The sequence below is a fragment of the Rhinolophus sinicus genome, linkage group LG05 (genome assembly GCF_036562045.2).
Source record: "Rhinolophus sinicus isolate RSC01 linkage group LG05, ASM3656204v1, whole genome shotgun sequence".
Taxonomy (NCBI): domain Eukaryota; kingdom Metazoa; phylum Chordata; class Mammalia; order Chiroptera; family Rhinolophidae; genus Rhinolophus; species Rhinolophus sinicus.
In genome coordinates, this window is record NC_133755.1 from 42,621,011 (window position 1) to 42,645,689 (window position 24,679).

At 44.2% G+C, this 24,679-nt stretch overlaps 1 protein-coding gene across 11 annotated transcripts in view; it reads right to left on the reverse strand.

Annotated features, from left to right (window-relative positions):
• The window catches only part of BCL11A (BCL11 transcription factor A), a 100,194-nt gene extending 75,832 nt beyond the window's left edge, over nucleotides 1-24,362 (reverse strand). For 2 of the 11 annotated variants that reach the window (XM_019717276.2, XM_019717267.2), the window contains exons 1-2: nucleotides 22,500-23,064; nucleotides 15,375-15,704 (exon numbers count right to left, since the gene is read on the reverse strand). In XM_019717276.2, the coding sequence (XP_019572835.1) occupies nucleotides 15,375-15,704; nucleotides 22,500-22,554 (385 nt within the window). In that variant the 5' untranslated portion in view covers nucleotides 22,555-23,064. Of the gene's footprint in view, nucleotides 1-15,374; nucleotides 15,705-19,187; nucleotides 19,525-20,202; nucleotides 20,337-21,790; nucleotides 22,016-22,499; nucleotides 23,065-23,540 lie in introns of those variants that run through there. The other 9 variants (XM_074332008.1, XM_074332011.1, XM_074332009.1 and 6 more) reach the window with 9 other exon arrangements.
• Between the last annotated feature and the right edge of the window lie 317 nt (nucleotides 24,363-24,679).

Consider the following 24,679-nt stretch of genomic DNA (forward strand, 5'->3'; position numbering starts at 1 on the left):
CATGGGTTTGCCATCAGCCCTGCACAGGAAATGCTGTGCTTCCAACAAGGGCACTTTTTCCCCACCCATGGCCTCTCCTGAGCCTTGTTTGTGTGTTATCTTTCTCAGCCACCAACAGATTAGTTCACAGGTCTTTTCCAACAAGTAGTTTAACTTCAGCCATTAAAAAAAAAAAAAAAAAAAAATTTCATTTCTACCAATTTCCTACATGCATACGCAGGCCCACTCGCCATGCCCCGCCCCAGCTTCGCGCATGCGCTCACACACGCTGGTCTCCTGCACACACCAAACCCTTCGGATCCTGGGCCCTCAGGTTACTGGCTTTATCACAACTCTTTTTTTTTTCCCAATGGCAAGCCAGGAAAGATGATAGAACCTGTGTATGTAGCCAAAAGACTGGCCTCAACTGGTTCAGAGGGGAAAAAATTGAGCTGTGTGTCTTTTTTTCTCTTGCCTTTAGCCCAAGACCTGGGAGCATTTGATGTACAGTCAGCAGGTATTGAAAAAAAGAAGAAGAAAGAAAGAAAAGAAAGAAAAAGAGAAAGAAAGAAAGAAAGAAAGAAAGAAAGAAAGAAAGAAAGAAAGAAAGAAAGAAAGAAAAGAAAGAAAAAGAAAAAAAAAACCCACTGAAAAGGCTTGGCTGCACTGGGGCCCTGACACTCTCATCTAAAGCTTGGCCCTCGGCCAAGTTCATCTGTTAATGGACAGCCATAACCAAGGGTTTGCACCTCCCCCACCTCCCCGACTCTTCTCTGTTCTCCTACCTCTTTCTAGCTCCTAAAAACTAGACATCGATTATGTCTGTGCTTTTCCCTTTCTATTCAAGATAAACAAAGTGCTTCAAGTTCAGGGCACACCCTGGGACCCTTGACAAAACAATCTATCATTCTGTCTGCTAAACCAGTCTGGCTACACCACGGCCGGGAGAGCAGCGCTCCCAATGTACAATTTTCCCTTTGTGCTCTTTCCCTCTTGCACTAACCTCTTTTCTTTACCACCTTCTCTGGAGCAGATGGACTTGACCACTTTGCTTAAGCCCCCCTTCCTCCCCTTGTAACCTCAGAAATTAAAGAAAAGAACGGAGTTCCTAGCTTCCCCTCCTCCTGCTCAGGTTTTCCTCCTCCCCCTCTGGGCCCCCACATCCCTCGGACCCGTTCACGAATCCCGTTAGACCCACACAATCCTTTCGACCCTCTCACCACGGACACTCACCCAGAAAATAAATTAAATGCAGGGGCTGCCCCCTCCTTTGCTCCCTGCAAGAATATTTTAAGTGAGTTTTGTTTTAAATCATATCCATTAATTTATCCTGACTTGCAATTAAATGCAAGTACACTTTTTATAACCAGCACGGAATGTATTAATTATTACTACAAGTGGTCAAATGAGAGCACAGTCCCTCCTAAAAATATTAATAAAATACATAATAAATAATATTAATGAAACAAAAATAGATTCATAAGCCTTGGCCAGGGCTTTTATTATTTCACTCAAGAGGAAATCCAGCCAGTGAAACTTGCTACACATACTTTGGCAGGACTCTAGCCAACCACCACCACTGAACTCTAAAGAGCATGTTTGTGGGGGGTCAGGGTGGCAGTGCCCTGGAGTTGGGGGCTCAGTGCACCCACCTTGAGACTGATGGTCGCAGTGCACAGGCAGAGCAGACCGTTTTCCCATGTGCTGGGGAAAAGTTACCCACAGGCTGCTTCCCCTTCCTTAGGAAGCCTGAGCTCTTATTTCAGTGCCCACCAAATTAAATCCCTTAGATCCAGAGGGAAATGAGTCCAACTACATTAAGGGCTCAGGATTCAGGGCCCCTCACACCTTACTGTACCAGCACTGGAAGCCGCCTTTCTTTCTTCTTGCCATATCACCAGGCCCCACCGAACCTGTCTCCACATCACGCAGCCCTTTGCTTCATCCCCAGCACTCCCTGCCCCCTCCACTCCCCCCAAATCCAACACACCCACAGCACAATTGAATCTAATTAAGATCAGGAAGAAATTTGCATTTTCTTTTCACTGTACCCCCAGTAATCACAAAAGTTCTTCAAATTTTGAGAATTTTGTTCCTCTGCTAATTATTTCCCTCATTTTGCATTTCAAGGCACAAAGACAGTCTATCTCACTGGTGGTCTATTAATAGTTTGAAGTTTTGAGCATCAGGAAGGTGGGGTAGTTTCGTGGTTTTGTGTGTGTGTGTGTGTGTGTGTGTGTGTGTGTGTGTTGTTTTTTTTTGTTTTTTGGTTTTTGGTTTTTTTCCTTTTAAAACGATTCTGTCATTTCCAATTTTGGAAAAAGGTTTTTTGTTGTTGTTAGTGGTGGTGATATTAATGTTTCTTCCAAAAGACAGCTTAGCTGTGCCATCCTATGTGTTAGGATTTGGTCTCCCTCTTACAAGAGTTACTCTCTGCCTGGTTTACTGATTTACAGAAATTTGGTATGTGAATGGCAAAAAAAAAAAAAAAAAAAAAGAAAGAAAATTCCTTGGCATAAGTATATGTTTGCTGATCAAATTTCAGATCATGTGTTGTTCATTATTATGACTTTACTTGAAAAACAGTTTGCCACAGTGAGATGGATTCGCTTTATATGCTTTCTACCCCTCCACTCCCTTTAAATACTTTGAAAAGAACAGTACAATTTTTTTAAGGTACATTTAAAGCATGAACTGGTTTGGATTAAAACAATGTTTCAACGTCCGTAAATTCCCTTAAAATACATTTTTAAAAGACTTATGCAAAGCCACACATGATTTTGAGGGAGCAAATGAGATTGTCCCAGCAACAAAATTTAATGGTGACTTAAGAACTTCTAATACTTTTCATTTACTTCCTGTAGAATTATTTGTGTACTTGACATTGATGCAGTTTCTCCATTATATGAAAATCTACTCTGGGTACACTAGATTATGCCAATCTATTAGAATGAAATTTGTACTCCATATAAGCAGAAGTTTCTAGTCGGTTTTGACTTACCATTATGTTTCAATGTAAAGTGTTATTGTAGCTGAGTATAAAGCACAGCTACTCCATGCTCACGGTTTTTAACTCTAATACTGTAATCTTTCTTGCTGCTTCTAGGGCTGTGTCAGTGTTTACATTCCTGGAAGTTAAATAAACCTACATGGCAAAACTCCTGGATAGACTGAATAATAAGGCTTGTGATGACTAAATTGTTTACTTTTTACCTTGTTAGGATCCCTGTCTTGTAAAGTTTGGGGGAGAGACAGAGAGAGAAGGAATGAAGGGGGGTGCTATGAGATAGAAGGAGAGAGATTTATACACTGGCTTCCATATGTCATAAAGACCTTCCTATCCACAGCCAACGCGATTGAAGCAGCGTCCATAAGTTAGTTTTGCCTTTTTCATTTCGTTTTGTTTTCTTACATACCAGGTCATCTGAACACCCCCTTCTCTACTACCCTCCTCCCAATAAAAAGTATGAACCTTTTTTTGCCCATTTTCAAATAGCAAATTATCCATTAGATTTCATCATATCTTAGTAAAGCAATTACATCAAGAAAATGATAGTGCGTGTGGAATCAATTATGCATGCAGTTGGCCGGAGACCAAAGGCTGTGAAGTCGGAGAGGGCAGAATCGCTCGACACACACAAATAAAAAGCCCCTGGATCTCACAGATGGACCCCATCAGTTCATCTTACTGCCTAAAAAGTTCATGCACTTAATAATTTATTTGTGTTCTGGATACTGTTTCCCAGCTGAATATTAACAACTTTGAACTGAAGCATGCTTTTAGCATGGTATGGATGGAAGTCACGGTAGGGCAGTGCTAGGGTCCCTCGGAGGTTAAAATTGTAGTTATGTTTCTTACACACTGTTCATTTTCCATCACAATTTATTTTCTTTCATTACACATTCCTTTTAATCAGAATATCAGTTTCAGTGTTCTGATTCTGCTTGTTCACCAGTGACAAACTCATAAACCAAAGATGAACATCAATAATACAGCACAGGCGATTCAACAGCAAAGGCAAACACCAAAATCACAGGCTCTCAAAAATCGGAAACCGTTAGTTAGCACCTTGTTTTCACAACCAGGGCACTTGTATACCTTGAGGAAGGCACCCGGAGCCCGGAGACCACGATTTATTTTAGTGACTATGCAAGGACACAGAGAGAGAGCAGCTTGAGAGCAGAAGCTGAACAAGACCACAGGAAAAGTTACTTGAACTAAGAGATAAAGAAGTCAGCCAAACCCAGGCCCAAGACATGTAGGTACCAGCCGTATATTTAAAGAAGAAATCCAACACATTGTTAGAAAGGTCTGTAGTTTGTAGCCGTGTCTCTTCCAAAGGAGTCTGATGTCTTAATACACTAGAATAGTCAAGTCTCCCTGCCATCAAACTGCTAACAATAAAAATGCCCGACAACTTTCATGGGGGAACAGGAGCAGGCAATACATATTTCTGTATGTATCTGGATGTGCCTCAATCACACTTAAATTTTACAGTCTTCTCCCCAAATAAGAAGGCTCTCCAGCCAACACTTCCACAAATGTACTTAACATTGAAAGAAAAATGGATAAAACATATGTAATTACTCAAGGTTAGACTTCTAATTCCTCAATTCACTAAAGGAAGCTTGGCAAGAAGATGCATCATTTTGCTCCTTTCTACTGGGGCATCCGAGGAGGAGAGCCACTGAGGCAGCTAATACACAAAACATGATCAAAAGTGATTAACAACAGCTTCATATGCAAATTGCATTAATGAAGGAGTGCAAAGTCATCATGTAAATTAAATATGTCAAATCTCTTGGTGAACTTTCAATCTTGAGAAGAAAAAACACTGCTTTAATTTTTTTACATCATCAATTTTGCAAGATTGAAAATCTAAGAATCTTGGTGCTATAAACAATTTTCACCTTTTTTTTCTCCTTCAGCAGGCTGACAGGCCAGCCTGATGTGCACCGAATGTACATGTTAATAGGCCAATCAAAAATGCAAAACAATTCGCAATTACTGGAAGGACCTAATGGTCATTAGAATTTACAACTAGGTAATGAACTGAAGTCTGCCCACACCATGCATATTCATAAAGCAATTTAGCCTTTGAAGATTAAAGAAGTGCTTAAAATTCAAATGAGCTTTAGCAAATTATCAGTAAGATTCATCCAAAAAGCAAAGGGTTTTTCTTCCTATGATTTCCTCATTTTTTTAATGCAAAATTGTTATATCTTCCAGACTGAGCTTAAACTAAACATTGAGCTTCTAGTGAAGCCGAAGGGGCTGAGACAAACAGAGGCAGCAAACATCGTTACGGACTTTGTTCATAAAACTAAGCCCTTAAGAGCCAAACCTATCTCTAAACATGGTAATTTATCAAAAACAGCCCAGAGTTGCTCATAGGCAATACTGCAGTCCTCCAACAAAACAGATTAACAGGAGTCCCACCACCCTCCCAAAAAGCCTTTTCCCCCTCAAGTTGAGTCTCCTCTGTAAACATCCACTATGGTACAAAAACAGCTTTTTCATCGGCTTGGAGTGGCATTCATTTTAGAAGTTTCTGCTTCCAAAGGGAAAAGAGCAAGAAAGGAGAGTATGAGGCAGAGGAGCCAGATCTGGTTTACTTCTGAGGAGTGAAAATCCTGTCGTTGGGATATTTATCTTCCTGGGGGTTCCCCCATCCTGCACTGGCAGCATTTAATCCAAGAGGTTCGGATCATGCAGACATCAGCTGACGTTCAGAAAGTTGTGGTGTCCACCCACCACCACCACCTCACCCAGCCCAGTTATTAGAGAGTATCGTGGAAATTGGGTTTTTCATGTTTCCAGTTTCCAGTCTGGAGAAGAATCTAACTAACCCCTTGAATGCTGCTAACACATACCTTACTAACCTCGTGCCAGTTAAGAAATTATAGTGATAGAATTCCCAGTGAAGGCCTCTCCTTCCCCCATGCCAAACACCCAACCCAGGTGAAAGCACCGAAGTATATCCAAGTCCTATCTCTGCTAGTGTACAAGTCAGACTAAGAATAACAGCTTTGAAAGGACCACGTGGCTGTGCTTACTGCTCAGCTGCCGGGGCCCAAAGGGCTCTCTGCTTGGTGATTGCATTTGAACCCTATTGAAAATATTCCACTGACTTCTCTCTGCCACCCTTCAAACCTTCACCCTCAATCTCAGATGTTTTCCTAGAGTTGATCTTACCTGAAATGTGGGTATATCAAGGAAGTGGGAAAGAGCAGGAGAGAGAAGGGAGACAACTTCAGGTACTATCCCTGATTCCTTGACTTTCTGATCCCTGGGCCCTGCTCAGAAACATGCCACATTGTAACATTTATTAGAAAGAATAGGATGCAGAGCTGCATGTAACCCACATCCACAACCATCTGTATGAGCCACAGGTCCACGGTCCTGACCAATTCCGTTTGACACTAATGTTACTCTACATGAGTAGAGTTCAATGAGGGTTGATATGGGATGTGACAGAGTAAATCAGAATTAGATTAAAAACAAAAGTTTAGAAACCGATGCTACACTGCAGAGCAAATGGGACTTGAAGGCCAAATTTCCCCTAACTGCCTTCAAGTCATTTTCCCTATTAGAGCGTTTGCCTGCCACCCCCCTGCTGGCAATGCTGCAGTCACATCAGAAAGTAGAGTGGAATGCATATAGGAAGGCTGAAGATAGTCCTCTTTAGATACAATACCTATATATCTAATATATAGCAATTAACTTCTGGTCAGGAGTCTGCAGGCAGCAAGCTGCCCCAAGCAGATAGAGGGGGAGGGGGCCCAGAGCTGGGACAAGCACAAAAGACAGGTCCAACAACAATGCCTGCTGTCAGCAGCTGAATTATTTTTATACAGGAATTTTTATCTCTATTGTACAAACAAGTACGTGTCTGTGCAGACTTGTTAAGCAATCCACTTGTATGTAGAATAAGATTTTTTTTTCTTTCTTGCTACCAGTCACACAGCTCCAAGATCAGAAGAAATACATAGTCTTTGAAGCTGCTCAAATGTTTTAGTTAAAAGGACAGCAGTTGTTTTCAAAGATCCAAGAGTATCTTTATCAGAATTAAATTTTTCCTTATTGATTTTTCCCCTTAACATAACAAAAACATAACATGAGAAGGTTACGATTTATTATTAAAATTTTTCTCAGTCTTTAAATCATTCTTCAGTAGCCAATGTTCACTTTTAAATGTAAAAGAATAAATTTTTCGTTTTTTAATCTTAGGATGAGATGAAGCAGGGGAGAGAAAATCATAAGATTTAAATTTTAACACTGGTAAATGCATTGTTTTAACTGTGAACTCAAAGACTTGGGAGGGGGCAGCTAAAATGAGCAGTAAATGGCTCATTGTGAGCTGCCCCCTAAATGTAAATAAATCATGAAATCATGGTATCCCGAGTCAATATAAAGAAATACTTGAGATTTTTTTTTTCCCCCAAAGAAAAACTCCATTATTTAAAATGTAAAAGATCAGACGTGGCATGTAGTGTGTTATGCTCCAGCAAAGGTAAGGATCCCAGCTACCTACACCTTATTTCCCTAAAAATTAACAGATGTGACTTTTTTTTTTTGCAGCTTTTTTTATGCATCATTACATATCAAGAAAATGAACAACTGATGAATATAAATTTAAATGCCCTGATGCTTAGCAGAGGGCTAACTTGTGTTTTTTAGAAAGTTCAAAAAGAAAATAGAAAGGGGGGGGAACACAACAGCACCTGTGTTCTTTTTGAAAGCACCTTTGCAGGTTTCACAATAATTCCATTCTTCATTTTAATGGGAGTTTTTAATCAGTGGACTCACTTCTATCTAAAACTAAGATCAAATTGTAGGTGTAATTGTTCATCACCAATGCTAACAAGAGTGAAGATACAAACAGAAACTCATTGTGAGTGGCCAAAGGTCCCCAGGTATCCCCTTCATCAACATGCCTGCTCCAGGTTCCCTCTGGGAATTCCCTGGCGGGCCCGATTCATTTCTGAGTAACACGCTGCCAACCCTATCTGGAAAAGGGTGTGCAAGGCGCCTTCTCGCCTCTTTTACAGTAAGTTTAAACCTGATCATCTCACCTTTGGTGGATATAATTTGTTGTTGAGCACTCTAAGAATTTGGTATTTTTATCGATCTAAAGAGATCATAAAGGGGGCAGAAGAGGGTGAGAACCTCGTCCTTGTACATAGCACACTGGCTCAGGGCAGCAACCTGTACAGGTAAGCCTTCCAGCGGCATTGCATCAGATCCGCTCAGATCAGTCTCTAGGGGGAACCCAGAGATGAAACACTCCGGTTCCCTTTCTGCAAACTTCTCATTCACCAGTTCTTGGCAGCTTATTTTTCCAAGTGTTTTGTTTCAGGAAACGTGTGTATTTTTCTTTGTATGTTTTGTGGATTTACCACAACTGGTTCTGACAGCTGTTGATTCTGTTAAATGAACACATTATAAAAATCCTCTTTAAAACCTGAAGCAACAGTGGACTCAAAAATAATGGTAAAATATTTTAATGGAGTTCCAGTGAAGAGTTGCTTAGAAAAATACATATGAAGGTACAGAAGTTCTGTGAGTCGGCACTAGATTTAAACTGAATGTGTGTGTATGCATGCGCGTGCGCGTGCGCGTGTGTGTGTTTAATGGAGTAAGAGGGGTGTTGCAAATCACCACAAATATTTACACTGTACTCTCTTTGTTCAAATCACATACTTTTAACAGGAAAAGCTGGAACTGTGACTATTTAAATTTTTAAATATTCAAACGCCTGTAATTAACCATATGAAACAAATTATGTTGCATTTCTCCATACCAGCACATGCAAAAAATTCTGGTGGTGGATTGGGACGTGGCAGAGTTGGGGGGACAACTCCAAGAGGAGGAAAGGATGATGTTTTCATTTTGCAATAGATCACAGGAGAACAAGAATGGAAACTGTGGCATATCGAGCATTTTTACATCGCTGTCTTTCACATTGGGCTATCTAAGTTTACACAATTCCCCAGACTAGCTGCATATTAAGCTGGCTGTGTACAGCTTTATTACGGTGCGGTGGTGGAAGAAGCATTAATATTCTAGCTCCGTATCTGACAGGGCATTTACATGCGCCCATCTGAGCGGCACCTGAGAGCTCCTCCAAGGTGCAGTAACTGTGTGCCTATTGTAAAGGCAAATGAAGCTCACCTATTCCCTGCTGGGGTCAGAAGTGACCTCACCACCCCCCATGCCTCAAATCCTTCCCTTGCCAACCTAACTCAATGCCATCGCAGAATGACGAATGAGCTCAGAAATAGACCCCAAGTTAGAAACCCTGCTAAGAACAGCAAAAGCCTTTGCTGAAATGTTTTAAAAATGCATAGGGAGTGCAGCTGGCCAGTAAAAAAGCAGGGAGACAAATTCCAGTGAACCCAATATGGACTGCGTTACATTCTAAAACTGATTAGAAATACAGTCTGATGTTTACTGGCTTCAAATTGAGTTTGGCACCAAACATACTGGCTTTAATAATGCTGGCTTTTTTTTTTATATTATTATTATTTTAAATCTGCCTCTGGTCTCTAGGAGCACATGTGGAGAGCTAAAGCATTCTTATTCGTCAGGTTACATTTCCTGGAAATTAAGTTTGTGACAGAAAATGACTCTAGTAGCAATAATATGGTTCATGCTCAAATTAATTAGGTCATTGTTGTAAAAACTACATGGCAAATTACAAAGGTAAATTTACTGATACTGGCCAGAGCTCTGTACCCTGGAAGTAACGGGGAGAAGCACCTGAAGGATGCTTATTTACCTGGGTAGGAGGAAAGAACAGAGGAGGGAGGGCTACAACGGCCAATTTTCTATTTGTATTACAAATAAAAATACTAGGCATTATCCATTAAATTATATAGTCTGAACATATTTTATGAATTTTATTAATGTCCTTCCAAATTGACACATAAAATAAAAACCTGCTTGATTTGAGGTAATGTTAAAAATGGGCAGTAAGTTAAAAAAATTTTTTTAAATCCTTGTAATAACAACACTGCTGACATAACCATGACCTAAATGAAATCTGAACAAGCAGAAAGGTACTAAAGATCCTTGGTGATTAAATCTCTTGCTAAAAAAGTGGCAAGGTGCCAGGCTGGGTCCAGCTTGATGCTAAGTGCTTTTTATTGCACAAAGCTGGTACTACTGTATGTAAAAACAGACTTGGGCTTGGGGTAAATTTTGTCAAATGATTTCTTTGAGCAATAAAGGGAGTGAACAGGCCAACTAAAGTAGATTAAATTAACATCAAATGACACAATCCCGGTGCATCTCCCTAACTGTGCTACTTTGGTTAAATTTCAGATATTCCCCCAAAGGAAAGCCAAACTTACTTTTTTTCTCACTGACTAATGTGGGAAGCCACCATTCATGTATTCTCCTTTATTAAACACTTTCACTAAAAAATCATGAATTTCTGAAAAATGCTTCCCTAGGATTTGCATGTTTGTTATATACTCCAATTTAGTCCTCTCGCATTAGCCAAAGTACATTGATGCTGCAGTGTGACATTAATGATTTTCCAGGATTCTAAAATATGCCATTAATATGCATCTAACTCGCCTCTTCCCTGAGCTTAAGGTTCGCTGTCCTGACATCGCCTGCATGTTTCTACACCCACTTGCATTTTCCAGCCCATGGGCAGCTCCACAATTAAATGCCACATTCTCTAGGAGAAAGGTGTGCAAAACAGATTTCAGATCCTTTAAAGTAAAAGGCACAACTTGCAACACAACAAGGAATGGGGTGATTTAAGAAATTACAGCACTGTTTTTTCAGGCTTTCACAGAATAAACACAGAGAATGGGAGGGAAACTTTCTCCCTCTGCTCCTGTTCTTGAAGTGAATACATATTTGTGTTTCCAATAAAAGGCCATTTTTACATTAACTGTCTGTAACAGCAGGAGACAGAAAAACTAACACAATCGCCACATCACACACAGGATGATCTTCATATCACGTGGCCCTATTCTCAAAACTATTATTTATAAAAGACAACTAGGGAAATGCACAATGCATCTTTTCTGTGTCACCAGAAGGGTAATGTCTGAAGAACTTAGGATTTGGGGGATCTTCCACATTTCAGATTTTTTTTTTTTTCTTTTTGGCTTTCCGAAGTAAATTTAGCAGCCATGTGGGCCACTGTGTTTAATTAAGCTTTCAAAAGTCCTCTGACAATGCCAACAATTGTAAGACACTTCTGCAGCTCAATCATGCAATCACTGTGACAGTTCTATTTACAATTTGTCTTAGAAAGAGTTTCTCTGACATTGCACTTTGACAAAACATCCAAGCTGCCAGTTCACAACCTTTCTCTGTCTTATTTACAAATACAGCTTGTATATAGGACTCCCAGTCTCATGGACATGGCTCTTTGGGTAGTGGCCTCACAAATACAGGCTCCCAATGAAAATCCCAGGTACTTATTAGTAAACAATATTCTCTAGACTCTGGATTCTGAAGACAAGTAAAATGTTAATCAGTATACTGGGCTTTTGTTGTTGTTGTTGTTGTTGTTGTTTAGCTGTCATGCTAAAAATTCACTTCAGCAGTCAGTAGTTTTTATTCAGAATCACACAAATGAAGAAAAATGAAAAATAAGTAGTCATGATAGGATACGATAATTTAGTCTCATTTACAATTACACTGTAAAGTATACAAATACCATCCTCCAGATCAGTCTGAGCTAGGGAAGAATCAGAATGGGTACAAAGAGAAAAGGCAAGTTGATTTTCTAAATTCTGAAAAGCATAAGTATGTTTTACTTATGTTATACTTGATTTACCTTTAAGTAACATGTTAATGTATTTCTATTTTGAATTAGTATTTCTACCTTCATTAGAGCATCTGTCTTAGACATACTATTATTTAGATATGAGGTGTATTGTCTAGGCAAGTCATTTTCAAATACCCTGATATAAATGTCTATGTTCAGGATTTTAAGGAGGAAAAAAATGTTACATATCAATAGCAGTAGACTTTACTTCATTTTACAGAACTTGTCATATTTTCTCCCATTCTCTCAAAAAGCTAACTTTATGATAGCCCAGTCCTAATTTAAAGATTTCTATGTTCAATAAGCCAAAACCTCAAATCTGATACTGTGGGATAATATTTTGTGGCCTTTTCTATAAGTGAACAGCAGTTTTATATTCACTAATCTCCAATGAATATGTTCCCATCATAAAACATGAGACTAGAAAACAAAACCAAACCCCTATTAAAAGCCCTGACTGCCAGTCAAAGGCTGCTGATGGTGGATATCTGACACACAAATTGATGGACTGGGCCCCGCACAGTATAACCTGCTCATTTCCAGTTAAATTAATACTATTTCAATGGTCTCAATGGGTCATAGTCATACATTTTGACTATTTGAGTAAAATGAAGAAAGCAACCTGATCCACATATATGTGTCTAGTTAACACATACATACCCCTCTATTCGCCAGGTAAAAATTATCCTTTCTCAGAAATACTCACTATTGAGAAGCCTATATTCAGTCAAAATGCATACCATTTTACTAAAGATTTAAAGAACTCTACCTCATTCTCCTATCTGAAAGCCCCAAATTCTAAGCTTTATTTATCTCAGGAAGATCTGTCTCTGTTTCATTCCTGCTTCCTGCCTGTTAAAATGGCACAGAGCACAGTGAGCTCAAACCCAACTTACACCACTTTAATAAAGCCTTTCCTACACAGCACACTTAAATGACTACCTTTTATGTGGTTGCCAAACATATTCTTCTAGAGATTCATCAATATATCTCTTTCTTAATACAGAGCACTGCTTCTCCTTTCTTTTTGTGACACGATTCAAATATCCACTGAATGATTACTCTTATTGTTTCCTTCCTCACCATAAAAAGAAAAGCAGACTTGGAATTGTGAAGACGTGCTTGAGAGAAATGGGCTGGGAGTACACAGCCGTCTTCCAGAACTTGACTTCAGAGGCACCTGAGGGCCAGGGCATCTTAATTTATGTGCCATGGTAGAATGTTAATTTCACCATAGGAAACTCTTAATTCATTACTATGAATTATGAGAAGTCATGATGCTAGTTACTGACATCTCGCTTTGAGATGTGACCATGCTATTTATGTACAGCCAATTCCAGGGTGGGAATAGGTGATTAAACACAATGAAAGGATTCAAGGCTCTGTAATTATTCGTGCATGCAAGGTTTACCTCACCTGAGTCGCAGCATTTGTGCACCCACTGAATATCTTAGATAGCTTTTCACTTCAATGAATTATTTTGTATTAACCCTATAAAACATTTTAAAGTTGTCTTTTGTTTTTGGCTTCTCTGGACTCTGTTATTGTACACGTTCTTTAAAAACATAACAATAATATACAACCAGAAAGGTAAGGAAAATATCTTTTCTTTCCCTACATAGATTCACAACTGTAACAGTAAAAGGCCTTTCCTATAGGGCCTTTCCCCCAGCTCTTAGATTCCTCCTCTAAGTACAGAAGCACAGAATTTTTGAGCTGCTTAATCTGAGACTGAATAACCTATCTGGGACCTCAGTAAGAAGTGTGGTTTTAATTCTTGCTTGACAGACACTGTGTTTTGTCTTTTAAACGAGCAGCTCAATATGTAAATACGATGTTACATCACGCAAGTGTTACTCCATATTTGGTGATTTAGAAAGGCTTTGGATCTCTGAAGACGACAAATCCCCTTCCGCTTGCTCCTGCTTCATTAATCATGCCTTACACTTCTGTTCATTTTCCTTCCAGTCACAAGACAGTACATGGAAATGGCCATTCCCATATCCTACTGGGGGGTGGGGGAAGGGGGTGGAGATAAAATCTTAACCTACATGTCACATAAGCGAAATGTGGTGGATTCAAGAAAAATATTTTGTAAATGCAGCATCCCTGGGTGCAGATTTCTCACTGCACTAAAGGAGAAGTATCTGAGTGCTACTGCAGGAAGCATTTTTTAAAAAGGAAAGAAAATGCCACATTTGATTTTAATGATCAAATTCCAGAGGGGGAGAGGAGAAATAATACGACATTTAATCCTCTCCGGACCACTGACCTACTACAGTTCAACTCTGTGGTCAAACTAGGTCAGAGAGACAACTTCCAGTGAATCAATTGATTATATGCACCACCTTGCCTAAAACTGAACAAATCTTCTGCCTTAGGGGGAGGGAGCAGAGAAAAATAGAGGAAAGTGATCCACAACAGGCATGCTGTTTTTGTCACCGTAGAATCTGCATTCACTTTGTCTTACATATTAAATCACTGTTGTTTCGTTAAAAAATACGTTTTAAAGGCCACTATAGAGTGTTGCTGTTTATCACTAAGAGTAGGGATTTAAGTCCCTCTGTTAGCTGTTAATTCCTTTTCCCTTGTGTGGCTGAGAAACCCACACACCTAGCTACCTCTCTGCTAAAATTAACCAAAGGAAGGAGAGCTGTTGAATGTATTGCATGTACTTTTCCAAGAGAATTTTTACATTGTGTTATAGCAGAAACAGTGGAAGTCTGGACTGGACATTTGTAAGGGTGACATGTGGTTGTGTAAACCACAAACAAAATCAAGATACATCTGTCAAAACCACATCAGAGACAAGAGAGAGCAGAGAGAAGCATTTATCATTTAGCTGAGGAGGCAGGCTGCAGGGAGCAGCCGTTCCTGTCAAACCAACCTTTTGAAATTTCCAACATGCCCTTAAACTTTTCGAGTAAGCATGTCTGTGCGCTTCAGCAACTGCCCTCTTTACTCTGGCCTGGCCAGTCGAAAATGGCATCTTAAAGTCAAGGTCATGGTGTCATCCCACCACGGGGCTGTGTTTAATTACAGCCCCATACGGGCTGACAGCCAATATGGATCCAAGGCTAGCCCTGAAGCTCAGTTAACTCTTTCCACCCTCTCAAAACACCCTGCCAGCCCAGCCCACTTCATGGAAGCCTTGAGAACTAACTGAACCCCTAGGGAGGCCTGACTCAAACAGGTCATTCGCCAAACTACAAATGTCTATATGGCTGCTTTGCCTCTGAATTGTCCCCAAGGCTAGAAATGGACATTGGAAATTAGGCTAGGTGTAGTAAGATTGAACACTTAAAAATAAGAAGGGAAGAAAAAAGGGGAGAAATTCAGAATCTGGAGATCCAGAGAGAAGGTATCAGGTGTGTGTACCTATTGCACCTACAGCTGACTCAGTGAAGTGGAAATATTTATTTTTTTGTGTTCTGGATGTAAGTAATAGGAATGATTATTTTAACATTACAGGGCTGTCATGGACAGTCACATGGAGAAATACAGAAAGCACTTCACCATTCCTTAGTGCTTGGCTACAGCGCCTCTGCAAATGAAAAGAAAACATGCAAACAGCTTTTCTCCTTGCTTCTCATTTACCTGCTATGTGTTCCTGTTTGGGGCAAATTCCTCTAGATGACGTTGATAAACAATCGTCATCCTCTGGCGTGACCTGGATGCCAACCTCCACAGGATTGGATGCTTTTTTCATCTCGATTGGTGAAGGGGAAGGTGGCTTATCCACAGCTTTTTCTAAGCAGAGGCTGCCATTGCATTGTTTCCGTTTGTGCTCGATAAAAATAAGAATGTCCCCCAATGGGAAGTTCATCTGGCACTGCCCACACGTGAGGAGGTCATGGTCCCCTTCTGGAGCTCCCAAAGGGCCGTGGTCTGGTTCATCATCTGTAAGAATGGCTTCAAGAGGTTCGGCTGTGGTTGGAGAAACAAAAGCACAATTATTAGAATGCCAGAAAGGAGAGAAAAGGGGGAAATACATTCATTCTTAATCCCATCCCACCCCACCACATTACATAAAGTGTTTCTAGGCTCCTCCATATAACACCCATAAAATGTGAGCACCTAAAATGTACAAGGCTGTGGAGGTGGTCAACAAGCAAGCAAATTTACCAATGAGGCAAATCATCATATATTTAAAGAAAACTGTCTGACTTGCATAATTCCAGACACACACACACACACACACACACACACACACAATAACAACAACAACAATAAATGTATCTGGTTTGTGAGTTTGGGAAGAATGTGACTGTTAAATAGTTAATGCAGAAGGCCTAAAGAAAACTTAAATAATAACTACCCCCACCGAAAAACTTGATGAAAACATGGATTGAAACCAAGTTTCTTTTTTCCTATAGACTAAGTTGTCTATTGTGCCAAAGAATAAAAGGAGAAGTGAATAAACATACACACCCTTTGTGTGTGAATGTATATACTCCTAAGAATAAAGACATAGCTTCATAAATTAGAAAGCTACTACATCACACAGAAAATGTGCCACATTTACACCGCCGTAATAAGAAAACGACTGCATTCACCTGTGAAACAGATCTAAATAATAATCATAACGCAGCATAACTCACACTGCCAAAAACCTTTCTGATCTCAATCTCAGCAGTGCCACAAAATCAAAGAAATACCAAATTCACTGGCAATTCTTCTCAGACACATTAGCTAAATGGGATACTTTTGAGTACTTAAGAAAATAAGCCAATTAGTCATTTTTTCATTCTGAAGAAAGAAACCCTAAAATATTCCAAACATGTTTGCACTTGGTGGCCCCCATCACATAAAAATCAGAATGGTCAAGCAAAACGCCGCATTTCAGAACAAGGCTGAGAAGTCCTTTCTTTAGACTTGAAATACTTTGCCTAATGTTGTCAAAGTTGACTAATTTTCTGAATGAGCTCTAAAACGCTTCATTATGGGACTATTTCTGCTCACATAATCACCAGCGGATGGTATAACAAGGTAGGTACGTCTTTCATTCCTGTTTCCTTTTTTTAACTTTGCACCAAAATACTTCAACATCTATTTGAACAGCTTCTATCATTTTTTGACCTTCCAAAGGGGAAAAAAAGAGTTGGTAAGGCTCTGCTCCTGAAACCTTATGCTTACTCTATGAAAAAAAAAAAATCACAAAATACACAACACATCCAGGATGCTGCCAGTTAATAAAACTGAAGCAGAAAATGTATGTCTTAAACAGTTAATCAGTCTGACCTTCTTTAGCAAGCTGCCAATTTCACATTTAATGAACTTAAAGCCACAGAGAATCAAAAAATAGATTTTAATTTGAGTGTAGAATATTGGAACAGATTTTGATAAAGTGCAAAAATCCAGTGAACTCAGGTTAAATTTATTTCAACCCTACCCAGGTTGAATATTGAGGGGGAAGATCTGGAGTAACTCCCAGATGTGCTGGGTGAAATAATATTGAGAGAGCCCTGCCTAGCTGCACCTGTGCTCAAGTAGGACATGTCATAATTTCTAGCCTCTGGTCCTCCTCCTAATTTAACATAAGGTCACCACAGGAATATGAAGGTTATATTCCTACTAATAAAGACAGCAAGGTAAGCACTTATGTTTCTTTGCCCAACACACTGACCAAAAGATAAATACAGACTACACATGCATACTTTTCAAATAAAAGAAGACAAACAGAAATGCTTGTGCATTATGCCTCTATGTCATTTTTATCCTACATTTGCTTTCATTTTGACCCAATGAGGAACTGAATAAGAAAGTCGTTCTCCAAGATCCCTGCTATTTGAATTAAGGATTTAAGGTACACATTAACAAATGTAGTTTTGTTGTGGTTTTTCAGCATTAACTACAAGTTCTGAGGTTTACAGACTGAAGAAAGACTAAGAAAAAATATTTTATTTTACTAAAGTTAGTAGTACATAGACCCTTTGGAAAAAACATTTTAAAAAAAAAACTCCGTTAAGATTTGTTTTTTTATTCCCAAGGCCTGACACATTTCTTAAAGTGTAAATATTATTTGGGAGCAAATGGAAATATTCTCCTAGGTATCAAATAGTTAAAGGTAATGCGGTACAAAACAGACTTGGTTAAGGTCTTCTAAATGTAGTGACTGAACTGATTTATAATCAAAACCAGGAAATGAAGTGGTAATTCAGAGGTTGCTGATTACACCTCCACATTTCACCTAATTAATTTTATAGGAGGCAAAGTTCTTGAAAATAACAAGATGATCAAATGTACAGATATAAAACCTGTAACCTCAACATTTTCTATGCTCTTAACGTAAATTATTGCTAATTAACAAGAATTATATCCTAATGTATGAAATACGTTTAACATCGGGCTCCCTGCAAAACATTTGGCTAGTGATGTTCAGAGAAATTCCAAAGCCTGTTCTTATTATTGTTGCTATATTATTAAAAATCAGACGAAGTGGGGCACAAAGAAAATATGAGAATACAGTTCTCTTGGTGTAGTCTACTGATTTGCATTGACGTTTTTTTCTCAGTGGCAATCAACATTTCCTTTCTGGGCATCTGATAATTTCTCTGTATTTTAATGCAAATTCCTCTTTCCCGGAAAATATTCCTAACCTCAGCCATTTTACCCCCTCCTTCAATTCAACTCCATCCTCCTTCGCCCCCACAATACTATCTTTTCTAAGCTCGGGCCTAAGCTCCTGCTACAAAGCGGAGAGTCCAGGACTGAAGTGGAAGGGAGTGAGCAAATAATCATAATAATTAGCCGCGAATTCTCTACAAGGGGAGAAATAGAAAATAAAATGCTTCTGCGTTCAAACAGCAAGACAGACTGAAACGTCTCAATGCCCCAGCGGCTGAGATCTCGTTCCTCTCTCTGCAATTGCAAAGGAATAAATTACAAAAAAAAAAAAAAGCCTTAGAAGAAATGTAGGGAAGGAGCAAGGGAAACGAGGGCTGCTGGGGGGGTGGGAGGAGATCTGCCTTCAAGTTTGCTTTCCAAGTCTTTCCCTATAATTGTCTTAACAGGGTAAGGAAGCAAACCGAGGCTGAAATGTAGAGAGGAAAAGCAAAGAAACAAAAGCTAAGGCAGGGACGACAGGCCCGGGGCAGGGGGCCCGGCCGGGTCGGGCTGTGCAGAAAGTGAAGTTGGGCGCAGGGACTATGAAGCACAAAGCGAGCAGCGTGCAGGCTGCAGGCTACCGCGGCGCTCGCTGCGAACACGTGCAGCAGCGGCCGCAGGGCCGTAGGGCCCGGGGCCAGGAGGCGGCTGGCGGCCAGGGGCCCCGACTGCCTCCTCCACGTCCATCCAGCCCGACCGCCGGGTGACGAGGTTCCCTGGGCCCGCCAGTTGGGAGAAATGGTACTCGAGGCTTAAAAAACTCAGCTGGTTAACCTGGTGCAGTCTCGATATCACCGCACACACCTCAAGCGCGGCTCCTGAAATTCATTCTGTGTCCACAGGCTCACACTTTACTTTGGGAGATCTCGGCAAATGCATTTCTCCCGCAATTCCCGGCACTGGTGTGCGCAGCGCGGCGGCCGCTGAGGTTATTCATTATTAATGACGCTGCTTGCCCGCATCATTACGATGATAACTATTACTATTGTTGTGATTTCGGGCTCGGAGGCAAGAGTTGCAGGAGGCGGAGGAGCCGGGGGTAGGTGCTTTGCGCGGGGATGAGAAGGTGGAAGGAGTGAACCTAGAGATTAAGTGCAAACTTGCGGGATCCTGCCCTTTGGCCTTACCCCGAAGCCGAAGGGCGCTCATTCCCCTTTCCTCCCTACCAAAAATGCCCGCCCCGAGAGAAAGCGAGAACTCCACCCTGCTCCGCTCTCCGTGCCCGGGGCTTGTCGGTGCGCCCGGGCGCTTCCACGCAGCCCTGGCCTGAAGCATTTTTAAAGTCAAAATGAAGAACAAAGACCTAAGAGGTGATGAGGGGAGAAAGGGAATTCTGCCTAACCGTCCATTTCCCCCACCCCCACCCTCGCAAAGCTCTTCCCTCCCCGGCGGAGAAACGCAGAACTGGGGGTGGGGGGAGGCTCTGGTACAGGTTCAAGTTCGCTGAGCTTTCTTGATCTTGTTCTGCCTCCTAGCGACCGAATGGCTCTCTTTCAGCCCAAGAAGCGGAGGATGGGGGGTTGGGGGGGTCCTAAAGACCCGAATGGCTCCCGCCCCCTCTTTGCACCCAGTACAAGAAGCGACCCCCGAACCCCCTCCAAGCTGGTCCCTTAACCCAAAGCACTAGGGAGGGGGGAAAGGGGGACTAATCCACCCAGCCTGGAGTGTCCCGAGATGGACCCGGGATGGGGGGAGGGAGGCAGGGGAGCAGCCCGGACTGCACGCCTCAGTCTGTCCTTTGAGCCCCCAATGCATCCTTCCGAAGAAGGGCCCGGCTTTCCCGAGTCCTGCGAACACTGCCCTTCCTTCCCGCGGGTACCTGGCCCGGCTGTAACTTCACACCGCCGCGCGCCGCGTCTGCTCCGCATCCGGCGCAGCCGGGGGAGTGGGGGGCGGGGGAGAGCGGCGAGGGAGGGATGCGCGGGGGTGGGGAGAGGGAGGGCCCCGCAACGTGCTGGGGCGGGGGAAGCTTCCAAAGTCTGTGATAAGTTCCAGGGCCCAGTGAAAAATTCAATTCCCTAAGCACACCCCCCGATTTAAAAACTACAGAACTGGGTATCTGTGGCCCTTTAAAATTGCATCAAAAATTAAAATAAGGGTCATGAATGAGGAGAAAGAATGTGGGCCCTGTCACGCCTTTCTTTCCCTCACTGCCAAACTTTCCTAAGTGCCCACCGCCCGCCTTTCCAGACGCACTCTGTTAGCGAGGAGACAGCAACCCACCCACCACTGATAGGCTCCCAAGGACCCCCCCCCGCCCCCCACTGAGCCAGACCAGGGGTAAAGGGAAAGAACTCAAGGGTGAGGTGCACGGAGTCCCGAGATTCAGCACTCCCAAAACGCGTACTCGAATATACTACTCTCCTGACCACCCCCAACACCCTTCTCCCCCCCCCCCCCCAGCCGCCGCATGTCAGCGCTCCGGGAGCGGAGGGGCTGGTAACCAGACTTGGTGGGAGGAGGGCAGGGAAAGCACGTGGGGACCTCCCCGCCGTCCCGAGCTGTGGACAAGAGACCGGGGTTGGGGGGGGGGGGGTCGCAAAACTCGCTTTTTCAGTTGCTTCGCAAAATGAAAATGTTTTGCAAAGCCGCGTTTCTCCCCAGAGGATTTCGCAGTCGGGTTGGCCGGGGGGAGGTTTGGGTATTGTGCTGGGGGCGAGAGAACCGTGGACCCCGCTGGCGCAGAGTTGCGGTGCGGCCTGCCAGCAGTGCCGGCGGGCGGGCGCCGGGCGCCGGGTGGGCAATCTCGGGAAGGGCGGGGGCGCGGCAAGGCCCGGCGAGGCCCCGGCGAGGCCCGGCCGCGGCAGCCACCCGCTCCCGGGCTGCCGCGCCGCGCTCGGTCCTCTGTCTGTTTGTTGGCAGGAGGCTCCCGCACACGCGGTGCTTGTAAACATTCAGACACGAGATTTTTCCCAATCAAAATCCACTTCCACTTTTTTTGAAAATCTTCCAAAAAATAGTAAGAGGAGGGAGTTCCTCGCTCCCTCTCCGTGCCGCCGGCGCTCTAAGTTTGCAACTAAAGAGGTTTTGGGGAAGGGGGTAATTGTATTTTTCCCCCCTATTTAAAGAGTGTGAGATTTTTGCGGTGGGGGGGGGAGTCAAAGAGGAGAGCGTTGCAGAAACTGCCCGCGGAGCGTTTGGCTTCTGTTTTGGGGCAAGAAATTTTACATTCTCTTGCCTTGTTATATTTAGTTTTTAATTTAATTTGATTTAATTTTGCGCGTCTTCTATCCGCCACTGAGGTTCTCCCGGGCGGGGCGGGCAGCCACAACCCAGGCGGTGGCGGCACCCGCGCCCACCCTCCCTTTTTTGCTCACCCCGGGCCCTTGCTCCTGCCCTTCGGCGGCGGCGGCGCGGGAGGGCAAGCGCTAGAAGCCGGCACAAAAGGCAGCGGGACAAACACCCACCTCCGGCCGGAACAAAAGGCGGCAGCGCCGTCCGCGTCTCCCGTCTTTCCCGGTCGCCCGGCTCTCCCAGCCGCCGCGGCCCTTCTCCACACTCGGCAGACTCCAGAGCGCCGGGGGCCCCATCCCACAATCCCACTTTCTCACTATTGTGGAGATGACTACTTTCCTCCCGGTGCACACTTGACCGTGAGCGCGCTGATGTCCGAGAGCCAGTCTCACCTCTTTTCTCACTGGGAATTGTTTTTTAGGCTTGGGTTCCCTCTTACCCCCCCACCCCGTTTTCCTTCCTTCGATGAGTAGAAGCAACCCCCCTTTATCCTCCAGTTCCCTCCCCTAGGTTTGCAAGAGAGTTGTTCGCATCCATACATAGCATTGTTCATTATTTTGCAAAATTAGAGGGGAAATCATTGCATTCCTTTTCGAAAAGCGAAATAAAGCAGCGGAAAGCAGGAAAGAGGAGGAGTCAAATTTTTGTAAAATTAAAAGGTGCGTGCTGTCCCAAAAGTACAGACGGCTATGATTCGAGATGGAATGAGGTTTGCTTTTTTCCCCCTCCCTTTAATCTCTTTTATCCCGACTCTCGGAGGTTTTTCTCGTGAAAAAATTTTAAAATGCATGCACACACCCCTCTCCCCCCCTCGCTCTTGCTTCTGTCCTGCGCACTCTCGTGATTATTAATAATTATTATTACTATTATTGGGTTACTTACGCGAGAATTCCCGTTTGCTTAAGTGCTGGGGTTTGCCTTGCTTGCGGCGAGACATGGTGGGCTGCGGGGCGGGCGGGCGGCGGCGGCGGCGGCGGCGGCGGCGGCGGGCGGACGACGGCTCGGTTCACATCGGGAGAGCCGGGTTAGAAAGAAGGAGACTCCAGAGAAAATATCTTCATCAGTGCCTTTTGACATCCAAAATAAATTAGAAATAATACAAAGATGGCGCAGGGAAGATGAATTGTGGGAGAGCCGTCATGGCTTTTTTTTTTTAAGCAAAAAAAAAAAAAGAGAGAGAGAGAGAGGAGAGATAGAGGGGGAGAGAGAGAGAGAGAGAGAGAGATGAAAAAAATGGCAAAAGCCCCCCTGAGCTGCAAGTTCAAGTGCGGACGTGACGTCCCTGCGAACTTGAACGTCAGGAGTCTGGATGGACAGAGACACACAAAACATGGGCAGGGCGAGCAGGAGAGAGGGGAGGAGGGAAGGGGAAGCTCACACCAATGGACACACATCAGGGGCTGGACATGAAAAAGAGACCAGGACAAGCCAATGGCCAGTGCGGGGCGGGGGAGGTGCGGGGCGGGGGGCTCCGCAGATGCCAGACGCGGCCCCCGGGGGAGGGGCAGGCGGAGGGGAGGGGGAGCTGGGGCCGCGGGCTCACGAGTGGCCGCAGCCAACGCCGGAGCAGCGGCGTGGCCCGGGAAGAAGAAAGGGGTGACGGGGGGGTAAAGGGGTGGGGGGAGCAAGACGTGCTCCCTCCTCCTCGAGCACACGCACCCCAAAAATGAAAGATTTTTTTTTTTTAATTAAAAAACTGGCGTGTACGGGGAGGCTGCAGCCCGGGGCCGAGGAAGCGCGGGCGGAGGGAAGCCAGGTAGAGTTGCTCCCGGACACCCTCCTCCGTGCGCACACCCACTTCCCCTCACCACTGCCGCTGAGCTCTCGCCCCGCGTGCGGACGCCGGGGCCCAAGTGAAAGCCCTGAGCCAGCGGCTGCGGTCGGGAAACTTTGCCCAAGGAGAGGATAGTAAAGAAAAATCACCCGAAGTTGAGAGTTGAGCCTCCAAGTTACAGCTTCGCAGCGGGCGAGGGGAGACGGGAGGGAGCGCGCGGCGAAACAGAGTCCAGCCCAAGTTTGGAGGGTGGCGGGTCCGGAAGGGCAGCACCCGGGCTTCCCGGAGCCCTGGCGGCCTGGAGAGAGGGGCAAGGGCGAGGAGAGTGGTGCAGGCCTGGGTCGGAGGGCTGGGAGAGCGCCCCCAAGGCCAAACTGGGGGTGGAAGGGCCGTGGTTCTACGCGCCCCCACAAGCGATTGGGTCTGGATGCAACTGGAAGCACGGAGTCGAATCTCCCTAGGGTCGCGGAAAGAGAGAGGCTGAGGAATAAAGAACCCGGAGCCAGACTGGGGGCACGTTTCGGCCCCCGGAGGGGAGAGCGGGGCCCTGGGCTAGGGAGTCGCCGAGGCGTCCACTTCACCGAGCGGCCGCAGGCCAGAGGACAAAGCACCGGCAGTCCCGGTAGTTCCAATCCCTGGGAACGTGCTCCCGGCATTGAGCGAAGTCCCCGAGCCGGGTCCCAGGGATGGACACACCCCCTCCCATTCCCGAGCAACTGCAAAAGCACTGAGAATAGAAAGAAAATGTTTCGTACGGGCAGAGCACAACTATTCCTGTGCTGTTACCCGGGGAGAGAAAATGGGGAATGGAAAGAGAACGCTGTCTCGCTGGAGCTACGGGGAGGCCATGTGGTGGGGTGACCGCGGGGGGTCAGCGCCGTGTTCCTCAAGCGCTCCTAGCCAAGGCGCACACGCTGGAACCCGCAGCCCGGGTCTGGCCTTTCTGCAGACGTTCTCGGGAAATTAGGGAAGACCTGTTGGAAATAAACCCCTGTCTCTTTAATGCGCGCGCGCGCGCACACACACACACACACACACACACACACTCACACACACACACTGCCGCTGTCAAAAAGCGGGCTTCACTCTGGCGTGGGATACTTTCAGTTTTACGTGAAATGTACAGCAACAGCACCCCCTGCGATTGGAAAGTTTATTCAGAAACGTGCCTGCAAAGTCCCCCGGCGTCTCCCGCCTCCCAGCCTCCCTGCCTGCCTGCGCCACCCTGTAGCTTCAGCCGCCGCTGCCGCCGCGGAGACCGCGCTGCGATTGCAAATCCGGAAGGGCA